Source organism: Gymnoscopelus microlampas (genome assembly GCF_963454915.1).
Source record: "Gymnoscopelus microlampas genome assembly, chromosome: 12".
NCBI classification, from domain to species: Eukaryota; Metazoa; Chordata; class Actinopteri; order Myctophiformes; family Myctophidae; genus Gymnoscopelus; species Gymnoscopelus microlampas.
Genome location: NC_139949.1, coordinates 53,406,833 through 53,418,787, shown reverse-complemented (window position 1 = coordinate 53,418,787; position 11,955 = coordinate 53,406,833). Strand labels below are relative to the sequence as shown.

Below are 11,955 nucleotides of genomic sequence, written 5' to 3'. Positions count from 1 at the left end.
AACTCACAACATTACGCTCGACCATGTTGTTCCCTAGCGTCACCGCCGAGCGACACCGAAACACCTCGAGCCGGACAACATTTCGGGTACACCATTTTGTTCCCTTTAGCGTGAGCACCGCACGGACAATCAACGTTGCCAGGTTGCGCACGAGAAATAAGCAATCGGCTCTGTGAATTTTCCTCCATTTGCCTCCATTCCTCCTCGCTCAAAGTCGCTTACAATAACAGGACATGGCAACACTGGCCTCTAAGAGAGAGCGAGCCATGTGTGTGTGTGTGTGTGTGTGTGTGTGTGTGTGTGTGTGTGTGTGTGTGTGTGTGTGTGTGTGTGTGTGTTAGCAAGCGTTTGTGTGTCTGTGTATTTCCCCATAAGACAAGACCCGCCCAACTCTGTCTCTGATTGGCTTAACCTGAAATTTTACCCCACGTTAACCAATCATCGTCTTCTCTAGCACTTTCACTTTTTCATCATGTTAGAGTGTGGCTGCTGCGAGCTCCCTGCCTGTTTAATGACAGGCAGAGCCAGAGAGAGGAGGCTGCTCTGCAGAAAACAGTTCATTTGGATCACATAACGTAACGCAAGTAACGTACCCATTTAAATCACAGTGACTAACGGCGTTACTGAATGGGAAAAGTAGTCCGAACACTGGTGGGGGGGGGGATTGAAAGACAGAGCCAGACGGAGCGGGACACTAGGTACACTACAGATCCGCTCCAAAGATGTTTTCCAATTCTCTCCTACCTTCCAGTGTTGCTAGAATGTGCGTGACAAACAAGCCACCATGTTCATATATATTCCATATATGTTATTATATATACATAAATTACATATTACAATTATTATTTCAATAAACTGTTAGATATCATAATAGACATTACAATAATATGTATTATTGTGTATATTATATCTTATGCTATAATAAATATTGTATTAATGATGTTATATATTATATTATTATATACTAGAGTTTCGGGGGGCTACGCCCCCCTCAACCCCAGCCGCGCACGGGGCCCAGCGTGGGTGCGTGTATATTGGGGTACCCAAATCACCGGAGTAAAAGTGTCCAAAAGGAAAAAAAAAAAAAAAAAAAAAAAATTGGAAAAAATGTTAATAGTGATTGTTACTTTGGTGGTCCGCGGACCCCCTGGTGGTCCGCCGACCCCTGTGAGTGTTGGGACCCCCCTGGAACATGGCGGACCCCTTCGGCAGTTTTTTTTTTTTTCATGCACGGTTTGCTTGTTTCTGTCGCTTGTTTTTTAAAACCTGGCAGCAAACTTGGCAACCCGACTGACATCACTGACCCATCCTTGGTATTTGTACTTCCGGGTTGCATAATGATGACATCACTGTCGAGTCCTGTGGTGTCATGAACCTAGGCAGGTTTGTTTACCAGATTACCCTGGGCAGCGTGCTGTTCTGTGGCCGTGGCTGTTTGTTTTTGTGTTTGGGATGAACATGGCACGTGAAGGACGGACATATTGTGATCGAGACATGAGTGAAGTGAAAGTAACGGCCTGGGTGGAACAAAGGAGGTACGTAAGAAGGGGGGGGGGGGGGGGGGGTTTGAAGCGCACTGACAGTGAACCTAACTAAGACTAAAATCATGATATTTCAAAAAAGATCCAGCCGCCAAAACCATCAATTTTTCCTAAATACGATCCCACTAGAACAAACAAAAAACTATACCTACCTTGGCCTAAACATCAGCAGCACAGGGAACTACAACCAAGCTGTAAAGGACCTGAGAGACAAGGCAAGAAGGGCATTCTATGCTATCAAAAGAAACATCAAAATAGACATCCCAATTAAAACCTGGCTTAAAATACTGGACTCTGTGATAGAACCAATTTCCCTCTATGGTTGTGAGATCTGGGGACCATTAGCAAACCATGACCTTGAAAAATGGGATAAACACCAAACCGAGACCCTACACACAGAATTCTGCAAATCCATTCTCCGTACCCAGCGAAAAACACCAAATAATGCATGCAGGGCAGAACTAGGACGATACCCACTCATAATCAAAATAAAAAAGAGAGCACTTAAGTTCTACAACCACCTAAAAGAAAGCGACCTAAATGCACTCCATAACAAAGCACTCACACACAGCGAAACTCTAGAGAGATGCCCCCTCAGCCAGCTGGCCATGGAACTCCGGGCACAAACACAAACAGAGCCACGAGATAGAAAACCCATCGGACCAAACAAAATTATAAAACAGCAAAAGGAAAACTACCTGACACATTGGAAAGAAGCAACACAAAAGCAGAGTAAACTAGAATGCTATCTGGCCCTAAACAGAGAATACACAGTGGCAGAATACCTGAGCACCGTGACCGACCCAAAACAAAGAAAAATCTTAACTAGATACAGACTCAGTGAGCACAGTCTTGCGATCGAGAAAGGTCGTCACAGGCAGACCTGTATCCCGAGAGAAGACAGACTATGCACCCACTGCACACAAAAGGAAGTGGAAACCGAGCTACACTTCCTAACCGTCTGTCCATTGTACCAAGACATCAGAGACACATACTTCCCACAGATTACAACCACACACAGAGACTTTGAAAACATGACCAACGACAAAAAACTCCCATATCTGCTGGGCGAAGTACAACAATGTGCAAACACAGCAGCAAGATTCGTGAGTTGTTGTGATAGGAGAAGGATATCGAACGGAACACAACCACCCTAAAGACTAATCATTGTGTATATTCCTACACTATACCTGCACCCAGTGATCTTGGTACATAGAAATTGATCTATTGAAGATTCTGACTTTCAAATGTACATTTTTTGTTTTGATTGTATTGCTGTCTTTTTGCTTTGGCAATGTAAACGTATGTTTTCTCATGCCAATAAAGCCCTTTGAATTGAATTGAATTGAATTGAATTGAAGCAAAGGAGCTGTGTGTGTGGTGTTGTGGAGGACATGGGCAGAGTGCAATGGCGGCCGCTCGTGTTGTTTCGGCGAAACCCGTCGCCGTGCGGTGTCGGTGGTGTGCACGGTAAACGGTACGAAGCTGCCTCCCCTTCCGTTTTGTCCGACATTTGGTGAGTAGAATTAATGATGTTGCGCGGTGGAAAAGGTGTAGTGAGCAATGAGATGTCCCCTACGCGACGCGTAAATTCAGCGCGGCCGCCGTGGCGAGTCAGTTGGCGACATGTGGTCTGGCGGTGCGTTGTTTATTCGATAACAGAGCTGTGGGGTGTCGCCACCGAGGGTGCGGAAGTCGCTCGCCATTTATATAGTTAGATTATTAAATATAATAATACATTATTATATCATAATGTTATATGCTGTATTACAGTACATACATCTTTAACATATACATTATATCTACAATATGAATATACAAACTATTATGACATATGAATACATACATATTTAAATATATTTTTAAAATATATATAATATACACATGAGCCATAAATGAGCCAGTCTTTACAACGGCTCTTTCAAAGGGGTTCGCGATGTTTTCATCTGTATCCCACGATTTTGTTGGCTAGGGGGCTAAGGGGGTAAGGGCGCCCTACAACATGATCAAATAGAACACATAGCCTATCGGGAGATGCTTGGGGTAGCTATAAAGACCTGCTGGGGTGTTCTGTGTTTCTGACATTACGTTACAGGACTGTTGCTCTTCTGAGCATGCTGTCTGATCTGAGAGACCACTATTGCCAACGTTGCAGTTCATATTATAGGCTATTCATTCCCACTGACGCTGTGAACATGTGGTCCCGTATTGGTTCAAAACGAGGGGGTGGTGGCCTCTAACAGCAACCGTTCCCATTGATCTCCTAGGACCACTGACCTAAGCCCCCTTTCCATTGTGGTGTGGGGTAGGTTGAGGCCATGCATATGGAAGCCGCCTCTAGTGTGGGAACTATAGGACACATAGAACAAAGGATTTGTTCCAAAACAACAATTACCATTTTTGTGTTTAATGTAAAAACATTTGGCTGGAAGGGTCCAGGAAAGGTCCTCCCCTTAGAACCTGGTACCGTTGAATTCGTCTAAGTGTAATGTTAACAAAGAGCTGTGGATGATACCTGTACAACCTTGTATTTCAGAGTTATGGGCCAAAAGCTGACAAGATGCATATTTCAGCACTAGGCGGATTTTTGTGGTTTCCGCACCATAGGTCCCACAATCAGATCGCTAAGTGCCTGGTATCAGAATGTTTGTCCTGGAGTGACAAATCCCAAATGTTTTGAGCTAAGTCTATCTGATCTTGTGTTTTGGAAGAATGGTTAAAATGTTATCAAGAAAAGAAATGTATTTTCTCAGGCAAGGAGCTCAGAGTGGCAGCCTGTTATCAATGTTAAGTAGATGTTGAGAGGAATCCAATGGGTCCACTGTCATAACTGTGTGATCTTGTGTTCGGGAGGTAGGGGCAAATCCATTATTATAGTGTGGGTGGGGGGATTGCAATTTCAGTTATCGAAAAACACGGCCCCCTCGCGTATTAGGAGGGCAGGGTGAGTCACCAGAACCAAGGATGGGTGTTTTTGATGAACCTAACAAAAATGGAGTTTGAAGTCATAATGGGTTTGTATAGGAAGGGGGCGTGTCTAATAAAATGAATATCAAATATCTAAATACTGAATGAAGCAACTTAAAAACTGTCTGGGGGGCTCACAAAAGCCTGAGTAGACGATAAAATGACCCAAAGTTTTTGAAAGTTGTTTTTGTGAAATATCCCTTTAAAACAGACTGTAGTGTAATACATTACAGTAGAATACAGTAGAATGCAATAGATTACAGATTACAGTAACTGACCCCATTCCATCTTGATAGGCCCGAACAGGCTGGGATGTTCCACCATGCAAGTGATCTTCTCTCCTGATCTGTAACACACACACACACACACACACACACACACACACACACACACACACACACACACACACACACACACACACACACACACACACACACACACACACACACACACACACACACACACACACACACGTTTTTCTGCAAAAATCCTCTTCAAAAAGCACAGCATGTTTTCTATCTGAGGAGGATGATCAGTACCTAAGCACAGTGCGTGGGGCACCACGGTGCAGAGGGGGGTTACCACGGTGCCAGGGCCCGCTTTGCTGTGTGTGTGTGTGTGTGTGTGTGTGTGTGTGTGTGTGTGTGTGTGTGTGTGTGTGTGTGTGTGTGTGTGTGTGTGTGTGTGTGTGTGTGTGTGTGTGTGTGTGTGACTTAATATTATAGCATAATGGCCATTTTCAGCAAGTGAGTAACACTTGTTTTATTTTTAAAGAATATATGTATAGGTGTCTATTAGGTGTGTATTTCTATGTATAGGTGTCTGTTAGGTGTGTACCTGGGTGTGTACGCCAGGTAGGAGTGGTACTGGTAGTACCAGTAGAGGTGTGTATTTCTATGTTGTATAGGCAGGGGTGCATATAACTGGTGCGCAGGTGCGCATGCGCACCCAAAATAAAAAATGCGCACCACATCAGACGACGCGGGGCGCTTTTGCGTACCAACAGCTGGGACAGGAATTTCCAAGCTTTTATTTTTTAGCAAAACTAAAAAATAAAAGCTTGGAAATCGAGGCTAGGAATTTACTTCCTGAAGCCACACTCACACAATCACTCTAAAGCACCCGTCGGCCCCATGTACAGCCATTAGGCGCAGGGGGAGAGGACGCATGCTGCACGTGATTGTAGGACTCGCGTCGCCTCGCCTCGCATTGCCTCGCTGCGTGCACGCAGCCAGCAGCGGCTGTTAAAGGCACTCGTCACCGATGATGAACGCACCGTAATGGTGCAAATATGCCGTGAACGTCCCAATCTGGCAGATAAAATCAGCGCAGCAGCACAGGGCACCAACCTTGGGGGCTTTACCTAACAGCGTGAGAAAAAAAAACGGCGAAAATCGGCGGAATTTAGAAGCAGAGCGTCCTTTTTTTCCTCCCCCCCCCCCCCCCCCCCGTTGACACAACTGTCCGGTGGGCACCGTGCTGAACCACCAAGTCACATCTCCAGGTGCTGGACCTAAAAAGTTATGTGCATCCCTGTGTATAGGTGTCTGTTAGGTGTGTACCTGGGTGTGTACTCCAGGTAGGAGTGGTACTGGTAGTACCAGTACAGTTGTGTATTTCTATGTATAGGTGTCTGTTAGGTGTGTACCTGGGTGTGTACTCCAGGTAGGAGTGGTACTGGTAGTACCAGTAGAGGTGTGTATTTCTATGTATAGGTGTCTGTTACAGGTAGGAGTGGTACTGGTAGTACCAGTAGAGGTGTGTATTTCTATGTATAGGTGTCTGTTAGGTGTGTACCTGGGTGTGTACTCCAGGTAGGAGTGGTACTGGTAGTACCAGGCTCCATCAGACAGCACATCGGTAGAGGAGACACCAGAGGTCAGAGGTTCTTGACCGCTCCACCAGGTCACCAGGATCACTTTAGGATAGAAGTTGTAGCTGCTGCACCTCAGCATGTGAGTGTGTTTACTACCACCAGGGAGAGTCTCTGACTTCAGTCTCACGCTGGGCTCCACTGGATAATACAATTATTGTTATTATCACTTGGGCCCGAGCACTGTACAGTAGTGCGAAGCCCTATTGAAACTGCAATGATTATTATTATTCCCCCAAATGAATCGCATTTTTGAGGGGTAATGTGTACTCCAAAAGATACGCAACTTTTCACAGACATTACCAGTGGCGAAAAATGACGTATTTAAATCGTCTCAAAAAGGGGCATGGCCTAATGGCTCTAGAGCGCCCCCTACAAAAGTTTGTGCTTCAAGCCCAACAATACGGTTACACCTACATGCATGAACATTTGTGCACACCTGTATCATGTCCCGACTTACAAAAACGTCTCTTGGAGCCATGACCTAAACCAAACAGGAAGTCGGCCATTTAAAATTTATAATGGCATTTTTGTGCATTTCACGCCGTTTTCATGGGGTTGTACTTCAACGAACTCCTCCTAGGCGGATTGTAGGATCTGCCTCAAATACGCTCAGAGCACACAAAATACCTTAACGATAAAAAGTTTTCAAAAGCTTGAGTTCTCGTAAAACGCGTGACCGTTTTAAAGTGTCCAAAATCCAAATGATCCAGAAAGCCGCAACGGCCTTGGTTTTCAACCAGCCAAAAATGTTCACGTTTCCCGACTCACCCCCGTTCTCCTCTCCCTCCAATGGCTCCCAGTTGCTGCCCTCACAGAGTACAAAACACTGATGTTGGCCTACAAAGCAACCAAAGGTATGACACCCTCATATCTTCAAGCCTGATCCAACCCTACAACCCCTCCCGCTCACTCAGATCTAAAACACCCTGGACAACGCTCCAAACGACTCACTCCCAATCTTCTGCCAGTCTGACTCTTCAGATTCCACCTCAGCCCGTAGAACTAGACCTAGCATTGATGACCTTGCAGGATTATGCAAAGGTTCAAATGTAATTTAGATAACATGTTATGTAGACAGATGCCAGGCCATTTGTAGACCTGTCATCCTATAGTTTGGATAGTTTCAATGTACATATTATTTATTTGTTTGATATAATACTGTTTAGACTGATGCTAGGTTTTTGGTTTACCTATGACCCTGGATTACTATTTATATGCATTTGATGTATTACCTTGTGTTTTCCTTGCTTACTGTAAATCACTCTGAATTAAGAGTGTCTGATAAATGCTTACATTGTAAATTCAATTGGAACTGTAAATGTCAGTGTTTGGCCACCAGATGGCACCAGAGAACAATGTTTCATAGAATACTGTAGCTTCTACAATAGTCTACAGTTTTCTACATCGTAAAATGCATTTACATAATGTAATTTAAACACATAAAATGATTCTCAGTTACACAGTGCTTTACATAAACAAAGATAAAACAAGCAATAACACTTAATGAAAATAGTTAAAATGAACACGAGTGGAAACAAACAAAACATGACAATACAAGACACATCATTCTGTAAAATATTACTAAAGTGATAAAAAACATACAAAACAAACTAGTAAAGACAATAATTACAATATAAAATCTGGAGGTGAAATGAAATGTATAGAGGTGTGTTTTAGCCTGCATGGTTCTTTTTAAAGTTGATTTAAAAACATTAATCCTGGTGTCTCTGTTATAGGCAGGTCATTATATGTAGGTGAAAACACTCAAAAATAGCCTAGACAAATCCTCCGTCACCACGGCCTCAGTTTCCACTGCTACGCGGACGACACACAGCTCTATCTCCCCTCCAAAACCATCACTGCCACCACCATCTCCACCCTCACCTCCTGTTTGACTGACATAAAGTCCTGGATGCAAAAAAACGTCCTTAAACTCAACTGCAATAAATCAGAAATTCTCATCATCGGACCAGATGCCCTCACCCGCCCCACTCATAACTTCTCCCTCAATATTGACGGCTGCACTGTCACCCCCTCCACCAAAGTCCGAAACCTTGGTGTCATCCTGGATCCCACCCTCTCCTTCCAATCCCACGTCAATCACATCACAAAAACAGCCTTCTACCACCCGCCCGCCTCCGTCCCACTTTATCCCAAACTGCTGCAGAAACACTCATCCACGCATTCATCACTTCCAGACTCGACTACTGCAATAGCCTCCTCTATCAAAAAACTGCAATATGTCCAAAACTCTGCTGCCCGCCTCCTCACCAGAACCAGATCCAGAGATCACATCACCCCAGTACTCCATGACCTTCATTGGCTCCCAGTAAAACATAGAATTGATTTCAAAATACACATCACCACCTACAAAGCCCTCAATAACCTGGCCCCCCGCTACCTCTCTGACCTCCTCCAACGCCACGCACCCTCCCGCTCCCTCAGGTCTGGCGACGCAAACCTCCTGGACTTCCCCAAAAAAATAAAAAAAACGCACCTGGGGTGACAGGGCATTTTCAGTTGCGGCCCCCACCCTTTGGAATCCACTCCCACCCCACATCAAAGCTGCACCCACTCTTGCCGTATTCAAAGCCTCCCTCAAAACCCACCTCTTTAGACTCGCTTTCCTTGCCCAGACCTAACCAAACCTCACTTTGTCCTCTAAGACAAGTCTTAGCCTTTTGTTTTTGCCTTTTAATGTTTTCTTTTGTTTTCTTTTCTCCTAATAAAATTGTTTTAAGCTGTTTTGTAAAGCGACTTTGGGTACTAGAATAGCGCTATATAAGTCTGATGTATTATTATTATTATTATTAGATCGACGTATATGTTTCATGTATAGTCGGAGTAAGATGGTGACACCACATGTGAGCTGGTAGATCTACTATTTCCATTGCGTGACAGCGTGTTAGGATTGTTGGTTAGGATACAATATAAATCAGGTTAAAGTGTTTAAGAGGATCTGTAATGTTTCTCAGCAGATTAAGTAATGTTTTATAATCATTATAAGATCAATATTAACACCATTAATCATCTCTGAATAGAATAATTTATCATGATTTCATGAGATCTGAGATCAGCTCACCTGTCTTGTTCAGAATGTTGGAGTAGTAGATCTCAATGTTGCGATTGCATTCCTCTAGTTCTGCTCTCATCCTAGCCAGTTGTCCAGGATCTTTATTGAGGCGCTCTGCGTTGTTCACACCATACTCAGTGTATCCAACAAACTGATCTACTCTACTGTCCCACCTGAGGAACTCATCACCATCAAAATTAACTGAGTGTATGTACTGTATGTCCTTCAGCTCACTGGAGTTAAACACACAGCGGGATGCCTCATAGTACACATATCCATCTGGAAATAGACAATAAAAAATGCCATTAATGTTCAGTTTTATTCTCATCTGTATAACATCAACACTAGGCTAACTGCCCCCCATCGGCCACATATGTCGCTACATAAAGTCTAAAATAGCAGTCTGGCATTCAAATGTTTTGAATGTATATTGAATATCTTAAATACAATGAGATTGAGCTACCAGTTAAGTTTTGTTTGTGTTAATTTGTCTAGCGTGGCTGAGTAAACAAGGACTCTGTCTGTCTGTCTGTCTGTCTGTCTGTCTGTCTGTCTGTCTGTCTGTCTGTCTGTCTGTCTGTCCACCCTAAAAAATAATTTCCGGAGACTGCAATTCCAAACTGGCCCCTGTCAAGTCTTAACCTACCCCTACCTATCTTGGATTTTGACATGATTCATGTATTTTAATTCAAAATCCAAATAAAATAATGTATTTGTGTGTGTGTGTGTGTGTGTGTGTGTGTGTGTGTGTGTGTGTGTGTGTGTGTGTGTGTGTGTGTGTGTGTGTGTGTGTGTGTGTGTGTGTGTGTGTGTGTGCGCGCGCCACAGCCACAGCAAATAGGAGGCGGGGCTACTAGCAGCCAAACACACTGACCACAAGTCACTGTGAGAGACGAGGGAGCGTCTTCAGGTGAATGGGACAAGTGATTGTCCCACGTGACCCCCCTCCTCCCCAAAGCTACTTTACAGCAGGAAGCCACATGGGAGGAGCTTCACACAACTGATTCAGTTGTGTGTGTTCATGTATGAAAAGCTATATAGCCTACGTTAGTGTGTGTCTCACCCCCCCCCCCCCCCCCCCCGCCTAGCGTAAATGTTAAATTCAGAGGTCACTCATTATCACATGAAAAAGGCTATTGAAGTCCACATTCTTGCTGCATTCACCCCCCCCCCCCCAACCAGCCCCCCCCTCATGCGTATCAGATACGCTTCCTCGGACAGTTTTTGGATGGTATACGCTTAAAAAAAAACAAAAAAACAGCACAGTATACTACGTATGTAGTGTAACACGGTAAAACACACCACTGCATCTACATAGTTGTACCATCTACACCTCACCTACAGCTCAGGCTGTACAGAGCAGATACTAATGAATATATTTGTACATTAAAGCACCTTGAGTTTTCATTAATATTACATATATTCAACCGTTTTAGTTAATAACTATTGTGTTCATAGTATTCATGTACCTTTCACTGGTGGTTTCTTCAAGGCAGTGCGAATGTTGTCCAGCTGGGCTTTGCAGTACGCCTGACCATTCAAAGCTCGTTCATAAGCTCCTGATGGGTAGGTGATTGGATCTACAAACGGAGGCTGAGGCTCCACCATCTTCCCTTTGTTTAAGTCTGCATAAACCAATACTTCACCATCCAGTCCTATCATCCACTCTTTATATGGGTCTTTAACTGTGTCTGAACAGCCAACGAGTTTAATGTCCTCATGGAACACTGGAAATAAAACAAAGATGAAGTCAAATTCAAACAACAAACTTCATCATCATCATCATCATCATCATCATCATCATGTTAAATGATCATAATTTTGGTTCTAAAGTTGAATATTAGAAGTATCTTCCTGTCAAACATTGTTTTATATAATGAAAAAGATTCATATACTGATTTATTTCAGGATGTGAACATAACATAATATAATATAATATAACAACATAACATAACATAACATAACATAACATAACATAACATAACATAACATAACATAACATAATACACAGTGGTGGAAAAAGTACTCAAACGTTTTACTTAAGTAAAAGTGTCAATACTGCAATATAGAAATACTGTTCCAAGTAAAAATCCATAAAATTACAAAAGTGTTGGTATCAAAATGTACTTAAAGTACCAAAAGTAGAAAGTACTCATTATGCAGAATGCCCCATTTCACAGGTTGTAAATGTATACAAATATTTTGAAAATAGCAGATCTACAAGCTCACAATGTGTCACATTGCAACGCATTGTGAGCTTAAGATCGGCTATTGTCAAATAGTCTAAATCTATATAGGGCTGAAGTGTATGTTTTGTAACATAATAATTGTGAAGTAAAAGTATACTATTTGCCTCTGAAATGTAGTTGAATAGAAGTAAAAATACTGAAAATTGGAAGTACTCCAGTAAAGTAAAAAATACCTAAACATTGTACTTAGTACTTAGGTAAATGTACATAGTTACTTTGCACCACTGATAATATAATATAATGAAAGGT

At 42.9% G+C, this 11,955-nt stretch overlaps 1 protein-coding gene across 1 annotated transcript in view; it reads right to left on the bottom strand.

Annotated features, from left to right (window-relative positions):
• The window catches only part of LOC311057453 (uncharacterized protein), a gene marked incomplete at both ends in the record, with an annotated part of 15,501 nt that extends 4,436 nt beyond the window's left edge, over window positions 1-11,065 (bottom strand). The window contains 3 exons of the mRNA XM_084074410.1: window positions 3,819-3,890; window positions 8,368-8,545; window positions 10,934-11,065. Coding sequence (XP_083930536.1) covers window positions 3,819-3,890; window positions 8,368-8,545; window positions 10,934-11,065 — 382 coding nt within the window. The remainder of the gene's footprint in view (window positions 1-3,818; window positions 3,891-8,367; window positions 8,546-10,933) is intronic.
• Between the last annotated feature and the right edge of the window lie 890 nt (window positions 11,066-11,955).